The sequence below is a fragment of the Pyrus communis genome, chromosome 11 (assembly GCF_963583255.1).
Source record: "Pyrus communis chromosome 11, drPyrComm1.1, whole genome shotgun sequence".
Classification (NCBI taxonomy): Eukaryota; Viridiplantae; Streptophyta; class Magnoliopsida; order Rosales; family Rosaceae; genus Pyrus; species Pyrus communis.
Genome location: NC_084813.1, coordinates 17,750,400 through 17,775,534, shown reverse-complemented (window position 1 = coordinate 17,775,534; position 25,135 = coordinate 17,750,400). Strand labels below are relative to the sequence as shown.

The following is a 25,135-nucleotide window of genomic DNA, read 5'->3' as shown; positions in this document are numbered from 1 at the left end:
TTTTTTATCACATGATCTCCGTGTAACACGAGGTTTAATGATTTATTGATTTGTGTACTCTTGCAGTTCCTAATGAGCTCAGCTTTCAACTAGTGCTTGAAGTCTACCAATTGCTTTATGATCGATGATATTTTATTGTAATATTTTAAATCTAGTAAACTTTTTAAAACTGAACTCTTCATAATATGTATTTGTAATGTCCATTTTCAATGATTGAATTAATTATATATGCCTCATCACATTCTGAATTGTATATAGACTAATTGTTTTTGTTGGAGAATAAAAGTTTGGTAGCTTAAGGTTCGAAATGTATTCCCCTAAGATATACAGGGACAGGGTGATTTGCAAGACATTCCATCAATACTTTCACTTCAAGTGCATACATGTCTAGTTATATATCCATCCATTAAATTCAAATCCTCTCCATATTCCATCAGAAAAAATGAGTCCCAAAACCACTATCCTAACATATTTTGTTGCCACTGTTGCGATTTTATTGGCATCTCGAAATCTCATTGATATTCCAAACTCATCATCCCTCAAATACTTTGTCAATCTAAGTGATCTCAACACCTCATCCTCAGTGCCCAATATTATTTCTTTTCTCATCCCACAAAACATATTTGCTAGGCATCGCAAAAATCATGAGGATGAGGGAAAAATAGGATCCATTTGTGATGATTTTCCACCCGGATTTCCTCCTCCAGACACCAACACAACCTCCTATCTTTGTGTTGATCCAAATGGGTGTTGCAAATTCACATTGGTTCAAGCAGCTGTTGATGCAGTTCCGACTCCTAGCTCGAAAAGAACAATAATTTGGATTAATAATGGCATTTACTAGTAAGTTAATTAGCTTTTCAATTCCTTCATTTCCAACTCTCTTTTTTCATTTTTTTTTTTCAATTTGTTTCGTCTCCTAGTAATTGATGTTCGTGAGAAAAACTTAAAAGAAAATTACCATGGAAAGAACCCTCGCCTATAATGTAATAACAATTGGGGGCAATAACAGTTGTGTCCATAAAGTTTTTTTCTTGTTGAAACAATGTTTTTAAGTGTTTTAAGGACTTCTATTTTATGAAAAACCTTTCTTTAAATACATTAATTGTTTATTTTTGTTCATAATGTAACTAGTGAGAAAGTCACGGTTCCAAAAACCAAACCAAATATAACATTTCAAGGACAAGGGTATGAAATGACTGCAATATCATGGAACGACACAGCCAATTCAGCACATGGCACATTTTACAGTGGCTCAGTTCAAGTTTTTGCTGACAACTTTGTTGCCAAGAACATAAGCTTCATGGTGAGCTACACACTTTGAAAATTGCATCAATGTATTAATTTTATAATTTATACATATTCACATGTCCAAATGGAAATTATGAAACAAGAATGTTGCTCCACTTCCGAAGCCTGGAGATGTTGGTGCTCAAGCTGTAGCGATTAGAATATCAGGAGACCAAGCTGCATTTTTGGGTTGTGGGTTTTTTTGGAGCTCAAGACACCTTTCACGATGATAGGGGCCGCCATTACTTCAAGGATTGCTACATCCAGGGCTCCATTGATTTCATCTTTGGCAATGGAAGATCATTGTATGAGGTAACCCGTTTCATTTCTGATATGCAAATTTCTTTTCCTGTGATTGCTTGAGAAAATACGTTTTGGGGTTACTCTTTACCTGCAAATCACAGTTTGACATACATATACAAAAATAATTCACTAAAATTACAAAACAAAAAGTTTTTTGCACGACCAAACTGTGATTTTTCATTTACAGAGGAATAGCTCCTTCATGCATGCAGGCAAGGAGCCATGTAGTCTAGATTAGTACCCAATACTACGTAATCATTTTTCATACAGAATATAAGTAAAATGTTTATGATAAATTGATATATAAAAAAACTAAAAAACCAGTGTGCTTCTTGGACTGCTTGACACAGAATTGTCAGTTGATTTCGATGTCGAATCCAGTACCCCTAGGAACAAAGAGTATAAATGGCGCGGTTACAGCGCACGGCAGAGCTTCCAAGGATGAAAACACTGGCTATGCATTTGTCAACTGCTTTATTGGAGGGACTGGAAGAGTATGGTTGGGTCGAGCATGGAGGCCTTTCTCTGGAGTGGTTTTTGCCAGCACAACAATGACTGATATTATAGCTCCTGAAGGGTGGAATGACTTCAATGATCCAACAAGAGACCAGTATGTAAAGATTATTGCAAGGGTTACGGCTCTTTTGATAGCCGTTTAGACAAAAACTCAAAACTGAAAACTTGTTTAGTAACTGTTTTTAAGTTTTTAATTTAAAAAAAATAAAATAAAAGTTGAAGGCCTAGTGGTTTTCAAAGGACCCCTCAATTAATCAATATTCATTTAAAGTTTGATTATTGGATTAATCACAAAATTAATCTAATCGAAGTATTAATCATTTGTTTAAATGCATGCAGGACTATATTCTATGGAGAATACAATAACTCAGGTGCAGGAGCAAATATGAGCTTGCGTGCGCCTTACGTACAGAAGCTGAATGACACACAAGCTTCTCTTTTCCTTAATGTGTCTTTCATTGATGGGGGAGATTGGTTGCAATCCGTTATTAATTAATTAGACTCTCTCTTGGGCCTTTTTTCTTACTCTTCCAATGTAATATCGTGCTTAAATTGTTTGTTCTCGTCAATGTACATGACAATAAGACACATCATCATCTTTAGGTGTCAATAATGCAACTGACACAGACAAGCTAAAAGATAAATGTCATGCATATATAAACCCTTGGACCAAGGTGGTCTGGTTCGGGTCCCCCCTTGGTTTTAAGGTCAATGCCCAAGCTACTTCCTCTTTTGATCGCTGGTTCTTGAAATTATCCTCTCTTCTCCCTGAAGACAATATCTCCCATGATCGATTTCATTCTTTTGTTGGGAAATTTGGAAGGTTAGACGACATGTAACAACCCATCCCAGATTTTACTGTTTTTATAATTTTAAATCATTGACTTTTGTTGACCTTCGTACCGTGCAATGTATGACCTATTATATTGACATTTTCTTGTAGTACTCGTCGCTAAGAACGTGTGGGCGTAAGCGGATTTGAATTTGGAGCTAAAACAAAGGTTTTATGGGATTTGGAACGATAAGGACATTATGGTAATTTTACGTCATGAGAGATATTTTTTCCGTTTTGTCTTTTCTTGCTTTGTTTGGTGTGCCAGTGGGGCCCACCCTCTTATGGTGTCTCCCGGCTCTCTTTTTCTTCCTTGTCTTTTCTCTGCTTTCTCTCCTTGGTAAACTCTCCCACTATTTTTGTCTTTTTCTCTCATCTCTGCAACTCTCTCTCCGAGCTTGTATAACCAACAACGACAGTACTGCCTCCACCACCACTAGCCTCGCCATTTTAGCGAGCACCATCACCATCTGTGGACCCTCCCTCCTCCCTTTCTCACCTCTCTCTTGACAATTATTGGTCATCATCTTCTTCAACAAACCACAACAAGTCATCACCGTCCTCGACGTAGGTAAGCTCCTCAAAATCTTCTAGATCGTGTTTTAGGTTAGATTAGAGTAGTTGGTAAAATTTCCCAGATTTATGGAATTTGAAACCAGGGCCGTTTGACCACTTTCAAACACCTTTTTCAACCAACTCCGACCATGTCACGGCCTCCAATGGGTATGTATCGATTCCCTACATTTTAAACTTCATTTAGGTTCTCAAATCACTGAAATTGGTTAAGAATCGAGCTCGAAATGAGCTCTAGAAGCTGGCTTTTCCACCTGCAAGTCTGCAAGTTTCGTGGATAAGGCAAGTACAGCGTACTCGAGGGCGCGTGAGGCTGCGCGTGGTGCTACAGTGCCCGACGTGTGGATCATACGCGCCTCCGTCGGAGGCACTGTGCTTCGTCGCCGTGGCGCTAATAATTTCCCCGACGACCTATCTCGGGGCGTGAGGGAACACATGGTCCTTCCTTAGGTTTTTCGAAGTGCCGAATCCGAATCCACTGTTCGTTTTCCCAAATTCAATCGTTTAAGTAGAGTTTTATTAAATGGTCTCTACTTGTGTTTAGGTGCGTTGGTTGGTCGTGACCCTGTCCTCCCTAGTTCAAGTGGCTCCCAAGTAGTGGAATATTTGTGAATGGACTATTTTTTAAATTGCATGTTTTTATATAAAATATTAAGCTTGCATGCATTTATATTTTATGAATTGATTATGTTTTATAATATGTTTTACGGATTTCTATAATTATGGTTACGGAAAACTTATGATTATTTAAATGGTTTTTACGAAATATTTATGGCTTGTTTATGATTTTGGTTGACGAGATTTTAAATGCTAAGCTTGGTATGAGTTTTTGAGATACTTTTTATGTGCTTATCTAGTGGGTTATTATACAACACATACACACAATTCGAGTATGTAGACGTCTATGGCCATAGGACACAGTTAAGGATATTTATGACATACTCCCAACTTCATTGGCGAAACCACTGTCGGACAGCTTCACTAGCCATGGCTAGTGTCGGTGTGTTATGTATATGTTCCTTCTTTGGCGTAACTCAGCGTCATACAGCTTCACCTTCGAGTGATAGGACCTACCATATTTCTTCACTAGTGTAACTCAATGTCGTACAGCTTCACCTTCGAGTGATGGTTATGCCTTCCGGCGACTATGATACCCCTAATTGAGTACTTTATTACTTTGGGTTTATGAGCTTTCTCGGATTTGCCTTTCGGCGATTTCGATACCACTTTTAGATATGGTTTTATTATCTACGAATGTTTTCATAGGGTTTTCAAAACAGGGGGTTAGTATGTTAAAAAAGAAAATGGTTTTCTTATTATTAGTATTAGTATTATAAACCTTAGTCCACTCATCTTTTGTTTTGTGCCCCCTTCAAGATTTAGAATCGAGGCATACGATCCTCGCGTCAGGGCATTTCCGCATAGGTATCTTCGAGTATTCTCAGTGTATGACCAATTCCTTTATTCATACCTTTTTATAGTAATTCTTTCACATTATTCTTGATTATATGTATACTCTGAACACGTTTCCGCATTAGCATATTTCGTTCTAATTACATATTTTATTTGTATGCATGTTTAAAATGGCTTCGTCACTTGGCCATCATATGCCTATCTTGGTATTTGGAGATATCGGGGTCGAGTCGTGTCATGTCAAGCTAGCTTTAATTGAATCATCCCATCTTCTGCTACTACTATCCACAAGGCCTATTCGGTAATGGAGGAATTTTGGACTGCCAACCCTGTAGCACATTCTCGGGTCTCTCAGGGCACGGCCGCTCTTTCAACTTGGATCTTTCCTTCTATTTCAGTGCTGAAAATCAACTGTGATGCCTCCTGGACCAAGCAATTAGGTTCGACGGGTTTTGGAGTTGTTATTAAGGATACTTCTGGTTCTGTGATGGCTAGGAATTGTGGGATTGAAACATCTTCTCCTGCTCTTCAAGCGGAGGCTAAAGCTGGGGTCATGGCTATTCAGACGACCATCCATAATAATATCACTAATGTTATTTTTGAATCTAATTTTACCACTCTAGTAGCTAGCATTAATGAGGATAGAAGGAAAGCCAATTGGTCTATTTTTCCCCTTCTTCACCAAATTTGGAATCTTCGTCACCATTTTTCCTCCTTTAAGTGGTGTTGGGTTCCTCGACAAATGAATTCTGCAACCGTTTGTGTTGCCTTGCAGTGTAAAAGAGAGATATGTTCGAAAGTCTGGGTTACGAAGCCTCCATATGGTCTAGTCTATATCTTGTCCATTGATGGCCTTCCTTGCCCCACTAACGCCCTCTTTGGTTTCTAGCCTTTGGGTGGTGACCCAAGCTGCGCTTTTGGTCCACTTTGTCTACCCTTAGGTCCACTGCCTCCTTGGGGGTCTTTACTTGCTATTGGGTTCCCCAATTTTATTAGGGTCCCTTATCTTATGTATCTATTGCTTTTCATCAATGACATAAAAAAAAAATTAAAAAAAAAAAAACCCCACTTCAATGTCACCATCTAATTAATCATCTCAAGTATAGAACCATTCAGGGCATTAGGTAGATTGTAGGAGGAGGGGAAATCGAATATAGACCTATCATGTGAGGTGTGTTTTTTTTTTTTTTTTTTTTGTTTAAACAAGATTACTTCTGTAAAAAATTAGTACAAGGCCCAGAAAGAGCCAGTTAAATAACAATAAATAAGTAAAATGCCCAAGCAAAAGGAGAGTAGCAACCTAAGATACAACAGGAGGCCCACACAAGCTTAAGCCTGAAGGCAGCAAAACCAAACAATAAAAAAAATCCTAATCTCAAGCAGCATAAACCAAACTGCCACCACCGTCACATGACTCACATCCTCAGAGGAAGCCAAACTTTGAACCGAGAAAGTAGACGCCGGATTCAAGTCCCCCTTCATGAATCCCTGCAAATATATACAAAGTACCTTTTGGATAGAAAGTGAGGCTAAGGGGTAATTAAGACCAAATCTAAGACAAGCTTAGGGGGTAATTGAGACCAAACTTGAGGAAAACTAAGATAAAACTCAAGGGATAACCAAAAAAAGAAGGAAGAAGATTGGAAAGGGGGGAATGAAGAGGGGGTGGGATGCTGTGAGGGGAAGTGATAAAAGAGATAAGAGAGAAGGAAAAGTGGGAAATGGCAAAAGAGAGAAGAAGGAAGGTGGAGGAAAAAAGAGATGAAATAAAGGGATGTTGCCTACCCCGAGCAAAAGCAAGGGCCAGTAACTGAAACTTTGATCTAGCTTGGATTTTTGTAGCAACACATAGAGAGTTTGGAGAGAGAGAGAGAGAGAGAGAGAGAGAGAGAGAGTGAGAGAGAGATTGAGAGAAAACTTTTAACGTACCATTGTTATGATAAAAGGTTAATGTTATTAATTATATAAGCTACAAACTTATTACAAAGGTATCATGTTCTTCTTGTATCATGGCCTCTCTCTTCCATTCTCTTCTCTTTCACTCTAATGTCTAAATTCCTTGTGAGTTTTACATAGGGTTTGGTTTCGGGTTGGAACCCGAACCGAAATTCAAACAACAATTGATCTTCTTCAGTTCATTTTATTCAACGGTCGAAAATTGAGAGGGTATTTAAGAAATAAAAATAGGTGTGTGCATAACGCTACCATTTATGGAAATCGAATTCAAAATAGTCAGATATATTATTTTGGCCCGATCCCGAACCAAAAATTTCAGAATCCATAAAATTGGGAATACCAAAACTTATTTTTATTTTGGATTGGTTCAATAAAGTGCGGTGGTGGCGATGGCTGAAGTTCAATGACGCTGATGGCTAATTCATGGTCTTGGTGGCGAGAAGGGGGATAAGAGGAGAAGTGTTTGTGACGGCGATGGTTGTTCAGTGGAGCGAGTGAGAGAAGGAAGAATTGCAGAACTAAGAAGAAGGTGGCAAAACCTAGAATTGTAGCGGTGGCATCTGATTTGTGGTGAACGTGGTGAGATATGGGATGAGAGGAAAAATATTGGTGACATTGATAGTTATCATGGTGGAACGACAGAGAGAGGGAGACGAAATGAATGGTCATTGTGGTGCAACTGAAGTGAAGTCGACAAGGGAGAGTCAAAATGATGGCAGATAGGGTTCTGAGGGGATGTTAAATTGAATAATTAATAGTTATTAGATAACATATAATTATATTAGTTGCATTTTAATATCACATGTTAAAATTTGGCTTAGTGGTTAGGAACTTTGATCTCCTAAGGGAGATCTCATATGGTTGAGTCTTTCCAGTCTTATTTTTTAGGTAATTAATATCAGTCCGGTTTAGGTTGAAACAAAAATTCACTTCCTATACAAAATTCAAAATCGAACCAATAAAAAATTCGAGATAATTCAAGTCGATTTCAGAATTTTCGATTTTTTTTTTTCAGCCCAAGTTTTACATCCTTGGTTAGTAAGTAAGGGTAAAAATAGACAAAATGAGAGCTTTCTGAAATATTTGTCTAATTTGTGACACAAAGATCTTGAATTTTAACCAGTGTTTTTCTTACTTCAATTCTCAGCTCCGCCTCTAAATAACTGTTATAGCGTTGTTAACTTTTTCCAGCCTTAACCGTACGTAATATGCTTCAATCACGTAATAAACATGTATCCATTTTTGAAAGATGCTATACAATTCAACTTTATACCAAATCATCTCCTAAAGGAACTACATACCGAATAATAGTAAAGTTTTATAAGATCACATAAGATCATGGATCCTCTTCCTAACTTCATATGGAATGCATATACATAGTAAATTTTACCCTTTTTACATCATGGATCAAGGCACATACCGACCTACTACCTTTGTGACATTTGCCGTGCCGCTACGAGAAAACAGAACAAGAAAAAAATGGAAATAAAACCAAATAGGAAAGGGCACGCGGAATTACCGCGTATTCTGAGGTTGTACACTTTAGCAGGGGACACAACAAATATAGAGAGAGAGAACGAAAGCGGCGAGAGAGAAGCAGCAAAGGTTGTGGTGGTGGGTGGCGGAGGTGGCATATTGGTAAACAAGAAGGCCAAACTCCAGTTTCTTGTTGGATTCGGATGGCAGAGGTCGAGCCCAAAGATACTAACGGCACTAGCAACGGCAGTGCCAATTCGAATTCGAACCCCGCCGATCAGCCGGACCGCCTTGTTCGTGTCTACGCCGATGGGATCTACGATCTCTTCCACTTCGGCCACGCTCGCTCGCTCGAGCAGGCCAAGAAATCGTCAGTCTCTCTCTCTACCCCTCTACCCCTCTACCTCTCTCTATCTCTCTCTGTTTACAATTGCCATTTGCTGCTTTGGTTCTGTGTTTTTCTTCGTTTTTGAAATCTGGGTTGCTCCTATTTCCGACCAGTATTTCGTTTGTTTCATAAAATTCGTAGCTTTTGTGTTATTTATTACCTGGGTATCTTTTATTTTGATGTGATCTTTTGCTTATGGTGTGAAATATTCTTCTTCGATGATTTCTGTTTGTCTATTGATTGAATATGTTGATTGGTTAATCCTTTTCTTTGTCGTATACATCGTTTTGCTTAAGCCTATTGGATTCCTATGAGATAAAAGCTTATGGAATTGCAATCTTGAAGTATGTGAATAGTTACAAAGATGTTTCCTAGGTTAAAAATTGAGGGGCTTAGCTTTTTATTTGATTGTTTTCATGTTACTTTTTCTGTAATTTGATATCTTTGTTGCTGTTAACTTGTGAAACGGATATGTGGTCTGCTTTTGCACATTTTTCTTATGAATTCGAATTGCCATTTCAGGTTCCCTAACACCTATCTGCTCGTCGGTTGTTGTAATGATGAAACAACTCACAAGTTTAAAGGGAAAACTGTTATGACAGAGTCTGAACGTTATGAATCTCTTCGCCATTGCAAGTATGAGTGCCCTCTCTTACTTCTTCTCCCTCTCCACCTTGTAATTCTTCCTTACAATCTTGGTTTTGCATGTGTGTAATGTGTATTAATGACACATTTTCACGACGGAATTTATGAGAGTTATGTGATCAAGGGCATGAAATATGTGTTTTCTTTGCAGGTGGGTAGATGAAGTCATTCCTGATGCACCTTGGGTGATCAATCAAGAATTTCTTGACAAGCATGAGATTGACTTTGTAGCCCATGACTCTCTACCGTAAGGATACTTTATCCCAGTTCTCACCTTTGAGCTTTACTGTTATGCTGTTTGGTGACTTTATGTACTTTTGGAACATTTATGAAATTCTTCAGTTTTGTTTGTATGCTTTTTTTTTTTTTTTTCTCGTTTTCTCCAGTATATTTCTCTCAGCATTCCGTTCTTTTGAAATACATGGTATATCTTAGATATTAATAAATTTAAAAAGTAAGTGCATATTTGTTACATTTTTTCCTATTGTAAATTTAATAGTGACATTGGTTATGTATTCTTTTGTACTTTGCATTTTTTGTACAGTTATGCTGATACAAGTGGAGCTGGGCAAGACGTGTACGAATTTGTAAGCTCAAGACAAGTGCTTTTCTTTTGTTTCTATTTTCCTTTTATCTTTAACATATAATTTGTTAAGCGGTTCTTTTCTTATAGGTCAAAGCCGTGGGGAGGTTTAAGGAAACAAAGAGAACTGATGGGATTTCAACTTCGGACATTATAATGAGGATTGTAAAAGATTATAACCAGTATGTGTTGCGTAACTTGGATCGTGGATATACAAGAAAAGAGCTTGGTGTTAGTTTTGTGAAGGCAAGATTCTTTTTGTTTTTTATTTATTCAGTTTTCCTACTATGTAATATGGCTTTGTGGGTTCTCGTCCCAAATTGACCTAGCTGTTGAGACGGTAAGCTTTCCATGGCGAAAAAACTCATCTTTCTGATTTTGTTTGGTATAAATAGGAAAAGCGATTAAGGGTGAACATGAGATTGAAGAAGTTTCAAGAGAAAGTGAAGGAACATCAAGAGAAAGTAGGAGAGAAGGTATGTCATTCTCTTTTTACTATATATTGTTGTGCTGTAATTGCAGGATGTAATGGGAGAATTTGCATGGACCTAATTGGCCGCCTTATCATAATCTACTGATTGCAAAAGTTCAGAAATTTGGCATTAAGAGGGAACCGATTTACTGATAATGTTCTTAGCTTCCAGTTCCATATTATTTGTGTTGCGCCTGCTTACACAGCATGTCTTGAGTTTTTAGACATGTTAAACCCTGCTTCTATATGCATAGCATGATGTAATGCACAAGGTACCCACAAGCCATCACCCATTATTGGGAAAGATAGCCATCTCACCAAATAAAAAAAACAATGTCAAAGCGTTTTACTTAACGAATGAAGCAATATTGTCAAATTGACTGGACTAAAGTTTATTAATTAGGTAGTAGAATTGTTAGAACAAACTTGCTAGCTACTGCAAACATTTGTTTGGGTGCTTGATTTGGTGAAGTATAATTAATAAGTCTTATGATGTTCAATCTTTATGCATGCACCCACATACACGCATACATTTACGAGAACAAAAGTTTTTTGTCTTGAAGTAACAGATTCCTCCCTCCTGATATGGGAGAAATTACTTTGGTTCTTGCATTAAGCCATAACCATCCGTTTGCTAATTACTAGATTGTAAATTGATTTCACACGATCCAATGATTGTTTATGTTTCTTACTGGTGGATTTCTGACTCGGTATTCTAGATTCAAACTGTTGCTATGCATCGTAATGAATGGGTTGAAAATGCTGATCGCTGGGTTGCTGGATTTCTTGAGATGTTTGAAGAAGGTTGCCATAAAATGGTAAAGACAACATATGCATTACCACTTACATATAGACTGATATTTATACAAGTATAACTGTCTTAATCATGTCTTAATCATTTTGGTGTCCTTACCCTGCGGTGTGGGATTGTTTCAGGGCACAGCCATCAGAGATCGAATTCAAGAGAGCTTACGAGGGCAGCAGTCGGGAGAAAAATATCTGCTGGAAAATGGTAAGGTGGACAGCGATGATGGACAAGAATATTATGACGAGGATGATGACGAAGAGTACTACGACGATGAAGAATCATATGACGATGAAGAATATTATCAAGAGGTATATGGAAAAGAAGGGAACGGTGAGAACGAAAAGGAGGAGAAAGAACAAAATGTGAAAGTAGAGTAGTAGGTTGTTATGGAGTTCTGTACAATGGTATAAGGTTGCGTTTGATGATGATATATGAATTCTGTGGTTGAGAAGGGGGTCCGAAAAATATGTTTAGTGTAATTTCGCCTGGTTTTTTTGTTCATCGCCAGTGTGCTTAGAACTCCATTACATGAGACGTAGTTATACATGATAGTGCTATTTGCCTTTGCGTTTCTGCTTCCATTTTGGCCAACTTGAACTTGTACTTTGTGTTCTTTTTGCTTGTTCAGTTTTGTTTGGTTAATGGTCATGCGCTATGATGTATCTAGTAATCGATATGAGACTAAAACCACTTAATAATTAAACACTAGCTTACTATGGTTATCCCTGTGAGTGTATCATTTTCAGTCTGAAGAACTCATTCGGTGTTTAGGATTGGATTGGATAACTAGTTTTGGTGAATGTTAATTGAAAAAATGGATATCAACGTCTACCCTTGTCCAAGTTAGGTTTGGCTTCTCTCCACCTTAAAGACAGAAGATTAATTAGTCATGAAAGAGCTTGTCCCTGCCAATCCCATAAAATGGGATTGATAATCTAGCAAGACAAAACATGACAAACCAAGAAATTGAAATATAACATAAAGATTTTTATTGGTTTGTGTTAAGCCTATCCAGTTTGGAGACGACAATGAAATTTCATTAATAAATAATAGGAATGTATTTAATGCTTTTGAGCTAAAATAGTCATTGAGATTGACATAACTCTTCACTTTGATTCCTAAGATTTGAAATCGAAAGAAGTGGTCATTGAGTTTGTTCACCATAATCATTTTGTTCATTCCGTGAAAAATCTTTGTTAAATAAAGACTAAAATAACAAAAATGCTCTCAATTTTTGTCAAATCATTTTGGCCTATTATTTATTAAATTGAGGGTGTTTTTGTCATTTTGGTCCTTATTAAGAAAGATTTTTCACGGAATGACCAAAATGATTGATGATGGACAACCTTAGAAACGACTTTTATCGACTTCAAATATCAGGGACCCAAGTGAGGAGTTATGCCAATCTCAAGAACACTTTTGGCTAAAATGCCTTTTTGTATTCATACAACTTTCATTAAGGACAACCATGAATTTTTTTTTTTTTTTTTTTTTTTCTTAAGGGACTTTTAGATCCAGGTCCAAAAACATAGATAGATTTTAGGAGTGAGTCTAATTATTTAATTACATGTTTTTATTTCTTTTACTCATTTTATATTTTTAAAAATATTAAAAATCAATTAAAATCTTCTAATATCATGCATTTTCCAACTCCAAATAATCTAATTAATATCCTATAACAAAAAAACTAATATACCTAACATAAATTCATGACCCAATGCACATTGGCGGCAATAATTCGACTGTGAATAGCATAACCCAAAACACATTGGGCGGCAGCGGCAGGTGTAAAGGTCAAGGCAGGTGTAAAGGTCAAGGACCTTTGAAATTGAAAGTACTAATTATGCAACACCTATATTTTTTAGGTGAAACTATAGCGGTTAAATACCTTATATTATGTGTTCAATTCTACAATCGAATTGCCAATGGGACATTTTTATTTTCAATGTACCATACATAACATTCTCGACATTTTGATAAGTATTCAAAGACAAATGTTGCAGCGTAGATGAAATTCCTCTTTACATATTAAACCAAACTTGAAAACTTTATTCATCTTTCCCCGTTGAACACCATACTAACAATGCCAAACTTGCTACATCGAAAGAAAAATATGAAAAATAGTTACTGCAACCAGTCATAAAATGATCTTAAACTTTGTTGAATAAAAAGTTAAATTTGATCAATAAAACGACCCAATGAAGCGTAAGACGAACCACCAAACTCCAAGGCTTTTTTACCTTTTTCACTCGTCTCTTTCACTCTCTTCCTTGTATCACTATCAAGTTCCATCACTTCCTTAATCCCTCTCTCTATTTCTTCTGCACTCACCACTACTTCACTCTCCGTCTTATAATCCATCTTAATCTCCACTGCCAATCCCAACTCCAACAGCTCAAATGCATTCGATTGTTGCTCTGCGTACATTGGCCACGTCGCAATCGGCACGCCGTGCCATATACTCTCCAGAGCGGAATTCCACCCGCAATGCGACACGAAACCTCCGACCGCCGGGTGAGATAATATCGCCACTTGCGGAGCCCATCCTAGGACCTTCCCGGTCGTGGCTGTCCGATCAAGGAACCCTTCGGGCAAGACTGCCTTGGGATCCGCATAGTCGCTTGGCAAGGTCAAGGTCCCCTTGGGCGGGGGCTGGCGTAGGGACCACAAGAACCGAAGCCCACTGTGCTCCAGCGCGCGGGCTATCTCTTTCACTTGGGCCTCACAGAAGCTACCCATGCTCCCGAAGCACAGGAACAACACCGACAACGGGGGCTGATCGTCAAGCCAATCCAGGATATCAGACTTTTCTCTGGCCTTATCCGGAGCCACACGAGTGTCATCACTCTTCAGATTCAACAGGGGCCCCACAGGGTACACGGGAGGGGTCTTACCGTCCGACAGGGAATGAATCGCATGGGCTTCCAGCTCCGAGAACGTGTTCACCAAAATACCCTTGGTTTCTCTAAACCTAGTTCCAAAGTCGAGGAAGATGGTGGCGCCTTCCTTGTCCAAAAGTTCACCAGGGAACACTTTAGTGGGCACAGGGTTGATAAAACTCGGGATGACCAACTCTGTACTCGAGTTAATCAATTCATAGATATCCTTGTCGTGTTCGTTGCGAAGCGACGCGAGATGCAACCAGAACCCTAGCATGGCGGCGCTGGATGTGTAGAAGAGGAAAGAAGGAACTCCAAACTCGTTTGCCACGTCAATCATAGAGGTGCAGAACATGTCAATGACGAACCCGCCAAGAACCCTAGGGTTTTTGGACTCGGACTGAACTGACTGATCAGTGAGTAGTTTCGTGACAGCTTCTTTGACGTGGATTTTGTGACTCTCAATGAATGGGTTGACGAAAGAGGGGAAGACGAGTGGTATGTCGACTAGGGTTTCGGGGAGGTTGATGAAGTTGATGCGGTGTGAGATTGAAGAGTCTGTGTTGGTGAAGAGTTTGTCGAAGGGGAGCTTCATGATGAGGATTGTGATGAAGAGTTGATCATCTCGAGCGACGAGTTGCTTTGCGATCTCAACCGCTGATATGATGTGGCCAATGCCTAAGGATGGGACGAACACTAGCACTGCTGGCTTCTTCATTTCGATTTAGCGTGGAAGAACTACTTGATTGAAATGCAAAGTTCAGCTGAAAATCATCTAGATATATATAATACTACGTAGACTGCATTTTAGTGCACAGTATTTTAAATAACAGTGGGACCTATACTTCTATTAGCGAGTTCTCTAAAACTAGTACATTGGGGTATATAAATCATAGAATAATTCTTGAACACTCAAAGATGAAATGGAATTCCTCTTCAAAATGTTTCGTGGACGATTCACAAAACTTCGTGTTATAATAATAGTTAATGATGTAAATTATTATGTAAAGATCATTTTTATTAAAAAAAAAAAAAAAAATTAAAACAAAGGTTGTTTAGTCAATCAATTGCAGCAAATGGATAAAACAGTTTGTAATATTTTTACTAATTTCGATTGATTTTTTTTATACAGTTAAATAACACAACGATCTCACTTTTTTTATTGTTTGTAGATGTGATCTTTACACCATGATATATAATATGAAAAATTCTATTCGTAAGTACAAAATTGTGTGAATCTGTAACAACGCATTTGAAGAAGATATCTCCTCAACGTTTGAATAGTCAAGTATTATTCTATGTCGTATCTATCATGTGCATGCATGGCCCGTGGTATGGCGCTGGTGTTTTAATTCGTGGAATTTTTCAGATGGAGGTGATGATGTCATGCCTTTGCTGTCATTTGCTAGTTATTAATTCCAAGAAAGTTATGAGAATTAGCTGTGACCATATATTTGTTAGGTATGCCAGCTGGTGGAAGGGACTGCAGTTCATATCAGTGAACTGAATATCCTCGTGGTTCCTTGATTACCACACAAGAACTGAATATCCTCGTGGTTCCTTGATTACCACACAACTACACAACTACACAACTATACATACATATATGCGCGCGCGCGTGCGCGCGTGCGCGTGTGTGTAATATATATATGAGGTCAGAAATGCGGAAGCGTATATTCTCGCATAGGATCCACTGATTACAAGTTTACAACAAACACCATGCATGTAGATCTGAAGAATGCAATTTTAAAACGTAAATGATGCATGTGATAATTTCAGAGTGTTAATACATGTCTATTTAGGCCATCTTCAACAGATCCGGCCAGAGGATCATAGAGCCGAAAATAATTTTAAATGACACGAAAACTGTCTTCAACCGAAAGTTAGGCCAAACGGCTTGTGGGGCATACTGGGCCACAAAAGGAGAATCAGGCCAACCGGCTGGCCCAAACCAGCCAGCCAGCCAGCCCCGGCCGGTCTAGCATAACATTAAGTAACATTAAAAAAAAAAAACATTTAACAACATGAAACTTAAATAACATTAAAACAAAAACATTTAACAATATAAAACTTAAACAACATTAAAAAAAAATATTTAACAACATAAAACTTAAACGTCTACTATAACGCCTCGCCCCGAAATAATTATTTCGGAAAATAATATCGGTGATAGGCCCAAACTAAACTCTTGTTTAGTTAACTACCATTAAACACAATTCTTTATGTACATTTATTAATCACACACCAAATCTATAACCAAAGTTTACTTACCAAAAACATAAGATGAACCTTCATCTTATTCACCAAATTTCTTTTCACAATTCAAATTCCCAACAAAAATTTATCTCAAATTATTTAAGAAATTCTTAATTTCTCACAAAACCTATAGCTAAATTTATTTGACCAAACAGAGGTTAAATTTATACTAAACACCCAATCCCTTTTCTTCTTTCAAACTTTCGATAAAGGTTTATCTCAGTTAGTTTTAAGGCTACATCTAACTCCCGTTAAACAACCTACGTACCCTTGAACAAGATCAAGTCTTTCGTAGTTCACCATTCAATCTTAATCCATTTCCGATTATATTCCAAATAAACGAAATATCCAACATTAGTTCTAATGATTGAATCACCTCAAATGGATACCAAATTTTTACAAAATGGCAGCATCGGCCCACTGGCCACGAGCTGTCGTGGGTGGCGGTTTCCGGTGAGCGAAAACCCCAAATTCCGACCAACACTAAAAATTACCAAATTTTACAAGCAAGTAGATCTCAGTGAGGGGAGAAATTTTCATACTTGTGGCCAAATCCAATTTGGCAGGGAAACATCCCAAATCATCCTCGAATAGCCGAAAAATCCTAAAAATGGGTTGTTTCAATCCATCACTTCCGGTGCTCCGCCAAGGGTGGTTTGAGCTTTGTTCTTGGGCTCAAGGGAAGTTCAATGGTGGCGGAGATTGAAGGAATCCATTTCAAAAATGGCGGATTGAAGATATAGGACCCTTGCACCCACTGGTGCGGGTTTCACCAAATTCAAACCAATTTCATAAATTTTGGGGTGGAATGGATAGAGGGAACGACTAGGTTCAAGGTATGGATTATTTTGGCATCGGTCTAGTCGTCAACGGTGGCCGGAATCAGAAAATCTGATCGGGTTGGGTCGGCGGGTCATAGGGGATCCGGTTCTCTCTCTTTCTTCTTCCTCATTTCCCCTGCTTTCCTTGTTTTCTGATTGCGCAGTCCCAATCCCTCCCCTATCTCATTTCTTTCCTTCCCCTTTCATCTCAACAACCCACATGGCACTCCTATTGCTCCAGATTTTCTGGAGCATTCTAAAATAAATGGTAAAATGACTGTTTTTGTCCTCAACTCTAATTGTTAATAACTTCTTCGTTATAATTCCGTTTCATGAACAGTTTGCCCCTACGCGCTTGTGAGATCGAGTTCTATTCGAAAATATAAAATGGTGACCTCGAACGGTCTACGGATTTTAATTAATTAATTTCCAAACTTCACTCTTCGTAACTAGTTTAATTAAAATCTAAATTCAAATAAATTAATATAAATTCTTAAGAAATAATATAAAATCTCAATAATACAAATACGTAAATTATAATAATTTCCGAAAACAAAATTTAAAATTCCTCAATTAAATTTTCATAACCATAATTTGATTTTCTCCACATATTCATAATTATGAATATCTAATTCATATATTTAAATTTTCAGGGTATTACAATCACCCCCCGTAAAAATAAATCTCATCCCCGAGATTTCAACCATCGAGTTACGAAAAGGAATTAGAAGTATTCCCACCATTCCTTTAATGGTGAATAAAATCATAATCTCAGTCTATGATTTTATTCAGGCTCCAAAAATAAGCAAACTAACGAATAATAATCAGGATTCTTACCCCCATTCTCAGATTCCCATCCACATTTATTGGCAGAATGAATATCCACATCAACCCACAATCCTCATGGCCTAAAATAAATACTAGATTACCAAACCACATCTACCATTGGTTAGGTAACTACTAACATAATAATCAAAGTCATTGGTAAACCATTTACCAACACTGGCTATACCCCGCTGTTACAACAATTCTTCCTCATAATTTCTAGTCACACTCACGGGTGATACCAACATCAGAAAATTTTTGCCATACTCAATATTGGTGTTTGTACCATACATGACCAATCCTGAAACTACCGAGCACCGATCAACGTCATACCTTCAAGGACCCACTGAGGGGTTCATGTTGAGGCACCCCTGCCAAAGCATCAGAGTTTCCCTCCAACCAAGAGGCCAATCACAGCGCGACACATGTCAACGTCAGAATAAAGCTCATAGAGTCCCACATCGACCGCGGACAAAAGTTAAAAACTCTCCTCAACTATAAAAGGAGAGCATTCTCCTACAATTAATCCCTAATGTCATTATTATACTTAAATTAGTCATTAGAACCCACTAATGATAATTATGCTTAAGCTTATGTATTTGTGTAAACCCTTCACTATTAATGAGAACTCCTCTACTCCGTGGACGTAGCCAGACTTAGGACGAACCACGTACATCTTGTGTTTACTTCCCTATCGCTACCTCTTTACACATTATCATCACTAGGTGATCGGATCAACCAAGCGAAGGTCACAAACTTGACACTTTACGTAGTTCCAAAGTCTTCACTGATTTTGTGCATCAACATTTGGCGCCGTCTGTGGGAAGACACACTTATTCCTACTTTCTTAAACTTTGTCAAGCTATTTTCCATCATTTGTACACTCTCATTTGACCAGGCACCCCTCTCCAACATGGGGAGCGAAGGAAGCCACAACACACAGAATGACACTCCCCTTATGCCTATTATGAGGCAGTAGAGGAAGGAACGAAAAAAGTTTGCTCTTCAAGCTAAAGTCGAAGAGTTGGAGGCTCTATTCAACAAGATAGCAATGAAGAATGAAATCCTCTAGGTGTAGTATGAGAAGCTCTTCAGAATACTTTATAAGGATAGGTATACTCAGTCACATGAGCCCATTGCCCATGTGGACGTTAACCATCACCTAGCTACCCACCAACACGGAGGGTCACCGGTTTTCAACATGGACATTCCTCATGAGGAGCGAGCTACTCATCAATATGTTGATTAACATGAGACTTCTCTCAATTCAACTGCTTTAACTCAAAGCAAGAGAAGTGGAGGAAGACACTTCATTGCAGAGGGAGCAGAGGGATCAAAGGCTGTTTATTGCGATTGTTGAGACTTTTTGAGGCAACGTCGAGAGAACCCTATCCACATAAGCTCAAAGATCAACGACCCAAGGGTTACTGAAAGACTCAGTCCTCTATCGCGACCTAGGTCAGCTACCAATCCAAGGAATGAGCAACAAGTCCCAGAGGAATATGAAAGTATAGGGGACTCGGAAGTCTTCCGACAGACATGCCCTAGAAGTCAGTACGGTGAGTTTAAGAAAAAATCACATGCCTTTGATCAAACTTCCTTACTGCCAAGAGGTGATAGAAACTTACACAGGAAGGCTCATGTAGTACATGACTCCACCCAGGACCCCCTTGTCCTACAACTCCTTAAGGAAGTAAACAAGTTGAAGGCCGAACGCCAGGCCGAGATACCTGACTGGAATCAACCAAGGCCCGGCCCCCTTACAAGGAGGAACATTGACACACCTATCCAAGTAAAGACAAAGCAGAAACTCGGCTTACAACTATATACTGGAAAAGAGGATCCGATTGAACACCTTAACCTCTTTGAGTCCATCATAGCATATCGGATGCACACTGATGAAGATCGATGTCTTCTTTTCCCCTCCACCCTCTCTGGTGGAGCTTTGAACTGGTATTACCATCTTCCACCTGAGACGGTAGATTCCTTTGAGAAGTTGAGAAAACTGTTTGTTTCTCAACACATCTTCCAGACCGATCACTTGTACTCTGCAGATGACTTGTGCACTATTCGCCAGAAGCCAGACGAGTCACTACGTGAGTATGCCGGTTGTTTCAGCCATGAATATTCTCGTTGCACTGAGGCAGATGACAAGACTGCACTCAAGGCCTTCACGATGGGCTTACGTGAGTGTTTCTTCAAGTACATGATCAATACCAACACTTGGAAGACTTACTTTAAGGTGATGGCACAAGCCTACAACCATGCATCTGCTGAAGCAATGACATATCAGGAGAAACCCCATATGGCTATCCTCTATCAACAAGTAGGGAATGGAAGCCAAATCTAGCCAAGTGAAAAAACCTCGACCTTCCAGACGACTGTTGCATCTCCCCCTATTTTACCTAGCGCATCACTGGGACAACAGACATATCAATCTCAGGGCAAGAGAAATGACTGTCATCCTCAAAAGTCTCATTTTAATAAGAAGAGTAGGGGACACTATCGTGATAACCAAGGGTATCGCTATGATAATGCCCGCCATCAGGCAGTCAATGAAGTGGACCAATCGCATGTCAAGACAGACCCTACCCTAAGGTATGAGACATACGCACCTTTAAATGCCACATGCGCAGCAATTTACCACAGTATAGCTCATTTGATACCGAACCCAAAACCAAGGCAGCCAGATTATAAGTCCTCGAAGAACACAGATGTGTTTTGTTGCTACCATGAGTATAATGGCCATGACAGCGAAAAATGTGTCACCCTCCATGACCATATCGAGGCTTTGGCACACGAAGGAAAAATTGATCAATTCCTCCTTCACCCCCTAGGGACAACCGTAACCAACGCCAGATGAACGTGATATATTCTATCAGCGGTGGCACACCCCTCTCTGAATCTTCCAATAGGGCCATGAAAAACAGTGAACAAACTTTGAGGTCTGGCCACCAATGATTTCATATGGAAGACATTAGGGGAGGCAAGTATTAAAAGCCTAATTGAGATCCAATATGTTTCTACCCTGAGGAGGAAAGAGGCATCGACTACCCTCACAACGACCCATTGATTATGGAGGCTCACATAGCCAGCTTTGATATACGACGGATCCTTGTAAACACAGGTGCTTCGGTCAATATCATGTTCGCTGAAGCTTTCAGGGCACTTAATGTAGCTGAACACTTACTCGACCCCTTAGTTACTCCCTTGATAAGCTTTTCTGGTGATATCGTGCAACCTTTGGGAAACATACACTTACCACTTACCATTGGTACAAGCCCTTACACAACTACTATTACCACTAATTTCCTTGTGGTCGACTGCCTGATGGCATACAATGTCATCTTTGGACGCACAGGCATCAACGATCTTAAGGCCATAGTATCCACATATATGTTGCTGATGAAGTTTCCAACACCTTATGGCAATGGTTACATCAGAAGAGATCAACTTAGTGCACGATCATGCTACAACACTTCAGTCAAGCAATAACACTTGCATATGCCCAAAGAAACCTTCTATATACATTACCAGGTCATGAAAACTAACTTGGATGAAGCCAACTCGGCTCTTCGTAATGGCAATGGTCAACTTGACGATCCACGAGATAACTATTTCACCCAACAAGCACAGCCTGTTGAAGAATTGGAGAAGGTCTCTATCTCAAAAGACTATCTAGATCCCATGGTGAAGATTGGCACCACCTTGTCACCACCTCTTCGGTTGGCATTGATCTCTTTTTTGCAAGAGAACGCTGGGGTCTTTGCTTGGTCATACGAGGACATGTCGGGTATCTCTCCTGATATCATCTATCATCGCTTAAGCATTGATCCCAAGACCAAGCCAGTGAGACAGAAACGAAGATCTTATGATGCTAAACGATACGAGGCAATGAAGGCAGAAATAAAAAAACTCAAAGACATGGGCTTCATCCGTGAAGTCAATTACCTAATATGGGTAGCAAATGTTGTCATTGTTAAGATAAATTCGACCAAGGAAAACCTCCTGCTCCAAAAGACCTTATGGAGAATGTGTGTTGACTACACTGACCTCAACAAAGGATGCCCTAAGGATAGTTTTCCCCTTCTATTCATTGATAGATTTATCGACTCAACGGTAGGGTATGAACTCTTAAGCTTAATGGATGCTTACTTAGGGTACAACCAAATCCTCATGTATCATCCGAACCAAGAACACACAACCTTTACTACTGACAGGGGACTATATTGCTATAAAGTCATGCATTTCGGCCTCAAGAATGCAGGTGTGACTTATTAGAGATTTGTCAATTCAATGTTCGTCGAACAAATTGGCAAGAGCATGGAAGTTTATGTTGATGACATGCTAGTCAAGAGTAAGCACGCTGACCAACACATCATTAACTTGTCTGAAACCTTCACCATCCTAAGGAGGTACCAAATGAGGTTAAACCCCAACAAATGTGCTTTCGGCTTGAGCTCTGGCAAATTCTTGGGCTTCATGATTAGCCAACGAGGCATTGAAGCTAACCCTAAGAAGATCAAGGCAATCCTTAACATAAAGGAACTAGTAACTTCAAAAGACATCCAGAGCCTTACTGGAAAGGTAGCAGCCTTGACCAGGCTCATTTCTAAAGCCACAGATAGATGTGCTCCTTTCTTCAAAGTACTTAGGGGAAGTAAGAAGTGCATTACATAGACTGATGAATATGTCGAGGCATTCAGGAACCTCAAGGAGTACATAAGTAAACCCCTATTACTCTCTAAACCTGAAGTTGGTAACATTCTCATTATCTATTTATCTGTATTGGCTTCTGCAGTCAGTTCGGTTCTCATTCGAAGAGATGGTAATGTTGAGCGACTCTATACTACGTTAGCAAAGCCTTACAAGATACAGAGACAAGGTACTCTAACATTGAGAAATTGGCACTAGCATTGATCATGTCTGTTTGAAAACTCCGCCCTTACTTCCAAGCACATTCCATCATTATGGTTACCAATCACCCCCTTCGACAAGTACTCCAGAGTCCTGACACTTCGGGACGAATGATCAAGTAGGCGATAGCATTGGGGGAGTTTGACATCTCTTACCAAACAAAACCAGCTAAGAAGGCTCGGGCAGTTGCATATTTCATCTCCGAATTCACATATCCTATTGACATTTCACCTACACCTGAGGCATTGGCTTCATTACCCTCAGAAGCTCAGAAAGTAGAACCAACATTTCCAGCATGGACTCTGTATGTTGATGGTTCATCCAACCAACAAGGTTGTGGAGCAGGACTGGTCCTTACTACACCCAACAAAGTTGCAATGGAGTATGCTCTTCGCTTCAAATTCGAGGCGTCAAACAATGAGGCCGAGTATGAAGCCCTTCGGACAGGCTTACGTTTAGCAAATGATCCACCCCGGGCCGGGATGTGACAAATAAAATGTGTCATCCATAAAATAAAGGAATGTAATTTGATTAAAAGTAATGTATCCACTACTTTTTGTTTATTGAAAATTAATTAACCTTTTTTTTTTTTTTTTATCAAAATATAATGTATCAACTACTTTTTGTTTATGAATTTTAATTTACCTATTGCGCTTTTTTTTTTTTTTTTTTTTTGTTACCAAAATAATGTTTTAACAATTTACCTATTGTTTGATTCAAAATAATGTATCTACTACTTTTTGTTTATGTATTTTAATTTACCTATTGTTTCTTTTACCAAAATAATGTATCTACAATATAACTTACCTATTGTTTTATAATTGGAACAAATTAATTTACCTACCTGGAACAAGAAGAAATGTAGTTTGACGTATAATATTAAAAAAAATTATGTTTCACCTATGTTTATACAACAATCAAAATGTGCCTAACATATACAACAATACATAAAAAATAATTTGCCTACAAGTTAGAGAAATTTTAGACGATTCAAAATATATTATATAATTTTTTTTAATAATTAGAATAAATTAATTTACCACCCAATTAATGACACACCCCGACCCGGAATGTCCACCAGGACGCCGAATCGAGCTGTGCTGGCGGACACCTGGAAGGTGACGAAGCCATTAAGTGTGATAGTGTATAAAATGTTAATAAATTAAAACCTAAAAGTGCTAAAGTACACGAGTGCGCGATGAGCGGGTCTGGACCCATTTCACACGTGATACAGAGCATAAGTATAGGACAGTAAAGTAAGAGAATTATTATACCATTACAAGAAGACATATGTACTGAAAAGTGCCACGAATCCTCATCGATATGGAACTCTGCTGTTAGAACCTGGAGGGGTACAAAAATAGAAAATGTGAGTGAGTGAAACAAAACTTTTCAAATCGATTTCAATTACCAAAGGCAATAGCCCCTCGCCGTAACACCTGTATAATTTCCCAAAAAAATAGAATACATATCTATCTTAATCCCATATACGACATAACAAAGTCCACATAAATATCATGCCATAGATCTCAATAAACATATATATCTCATCGACATGTTAGCCGGAGTCACCTCATGTGACCTGTACGGCTAAATCAATATCTCATCAATCAATGCTAGCATATAAGTCGGAGTCACCTATAGTGACCTATACGACTTATCCATATCTCATCACATATCTCATCAATCATTGCTAGCACATATAAGTCGGAGTCACCTATAGTGACCTGTACGACTTATCCATATCTCATCACATATCTCATCAATTATTGCTAGCATATATAGCTCATCAATCAATTCCTGCACACGAGTCGGAACCATCTAAAGTGGTCTGTACAATAAGTTAGGTGTAAATAAATACGCTCAAGTGCTACGATCGCGTGAAGGCTGTGCAAAGTATCACAAATCACCTACAAGTTGGAACCAGTACTCACTACCATCATTATCATCAAAGTGTACTTACCTGAATGTTACCTGAGCGTCCGCAGCGTCATTTTCACTTCAAAGCATTCACAATAATTAGATTCAGGTAATATACGTATGAATATGCCATGATACAATCTTAACCCAAACATTTCATAGTGCTTCCAAATATATATAATATAACATAACGTGAAATGCTTAATCTGTAACGCCTCACTTCTAAACTACTTAGTTTTGGGAATAATTATCGATGATAAGC

At 38.7% G+C, this 25,135-nt stretch overlaps 3 protein-coding genes and 1 pseudogene across 3 annotated transcripts; 3 read left to right on the top strand and 1 right to left on the bottom strand.

Moving 5' to 3' along the window:
* Nucleotides 1–442: 442 nt before the first annotated feature.
* Nucleotides 443–2,717, top strand: LOC137749382 (probable pectinesterase 8; annotated as a pseudogene).
* A 2,514-nt stretch (nucleotides 2,718–5,231) lies between these two features.
* On the top strand, nucleotides 5,232–5,816 carry LOC137709112 (uncharacterized). The gene has a single exon (XM_068448237.1). It carries the CDS (start codon nucleotides 5,232–5,234, stop codon nucleotides 5,814–5,816), a length of 585 nt encoding a protein of 194 aa, XP_068304338.1.
* Nucleotides 5,817–8,416: 2,600 nt separating this feature from the next.
* LOC137707746 (choline-phosphate cytidylyltransferase 2-like) lies at nucleotides 8,417–11,854 on the top strand. The gene is made up of 8 exons (XM_068446660.1): nucleotides 8,417–8,729; nucleotides 9,270–9,383; nucleotides 9,544–9,639; nucleotides 9,937–9,979; nucleotides 10,066–10,221; nucleotides 10,371–10,451; nucleotides 11,167–11,265; nucleotides 11,384–11,854. Exons 1-8 carry the CDS (start codon nucleotides 8,563–8,565, stop codon nucleotides 11,630–11,632), a joined length of 1,005 nt encoding a protein of 334 aa, XP_068302761.1. The 5' UTR covers nucleotides 8,417–8,562; the 3' UTR covers nucleotides 11,633–11,854.
* Nucleotides 11,855–13,285: 1,431 nt separating this feature from the next.
* LOC137707832 (UDP-glycosyltransferase 71A16-like) lies at nucleotides 13,286–15,053 on the bottom strand. The gene has a single exon (XM_068446756.1). It carries the CDS (start codon nucleotides 14,850–14,852, stop codon nucleotides 13,428–13,430), a length of 1,425 nt encoding a protein of 474 aa, XP_068302857.1. The 5' UTR covers nucleotides 14,853–15,053; the 3' UTR covers nucleotides 13,286–13,427.
* Nucleotides 15,054–25,135: the final 10,082 nt, after the last annotated feature.

Bases quoted from the DNA above. Each gene is read 5' to 3' on its own strand.
- LOC137709112 (XM_068448237.1), top strand. From the start codon at position 5,232: ATGGAGGAATTTTGGACTGCCAACCCTGTAGCACATTCTCGGGTCTCT.
- LOC137707746 (XM_068446660.1), top strand. From the start codon at position 8,563: ATGGCAGAGGTCGAGCCCAAAGATACTAACGGCACTAGCAACGGCAGT. The intron at 8,730-9,269 runs GTCAGTCTCTCT...TTGCCATTTCAG, and splicing joins CTCGAGCAGGCCAAGAAATC to GTTCCCTAACACCTATCTGC. The intron at 9,384-9,543 runs GTATGAGTGCCC...TTTTCTTTGCAG, and splicing joins GAATCTCTTCGCCATTGCAA to GTGGGTAGATGAAGTCATTC.
- LOC137707832 (XM_068446756.1), bottom strand. From the start codon at position 14,852: ATGAAGAAGCCAGCAGTGCTAGTGTTCGTCCCATCCTTAGGCATTGGC.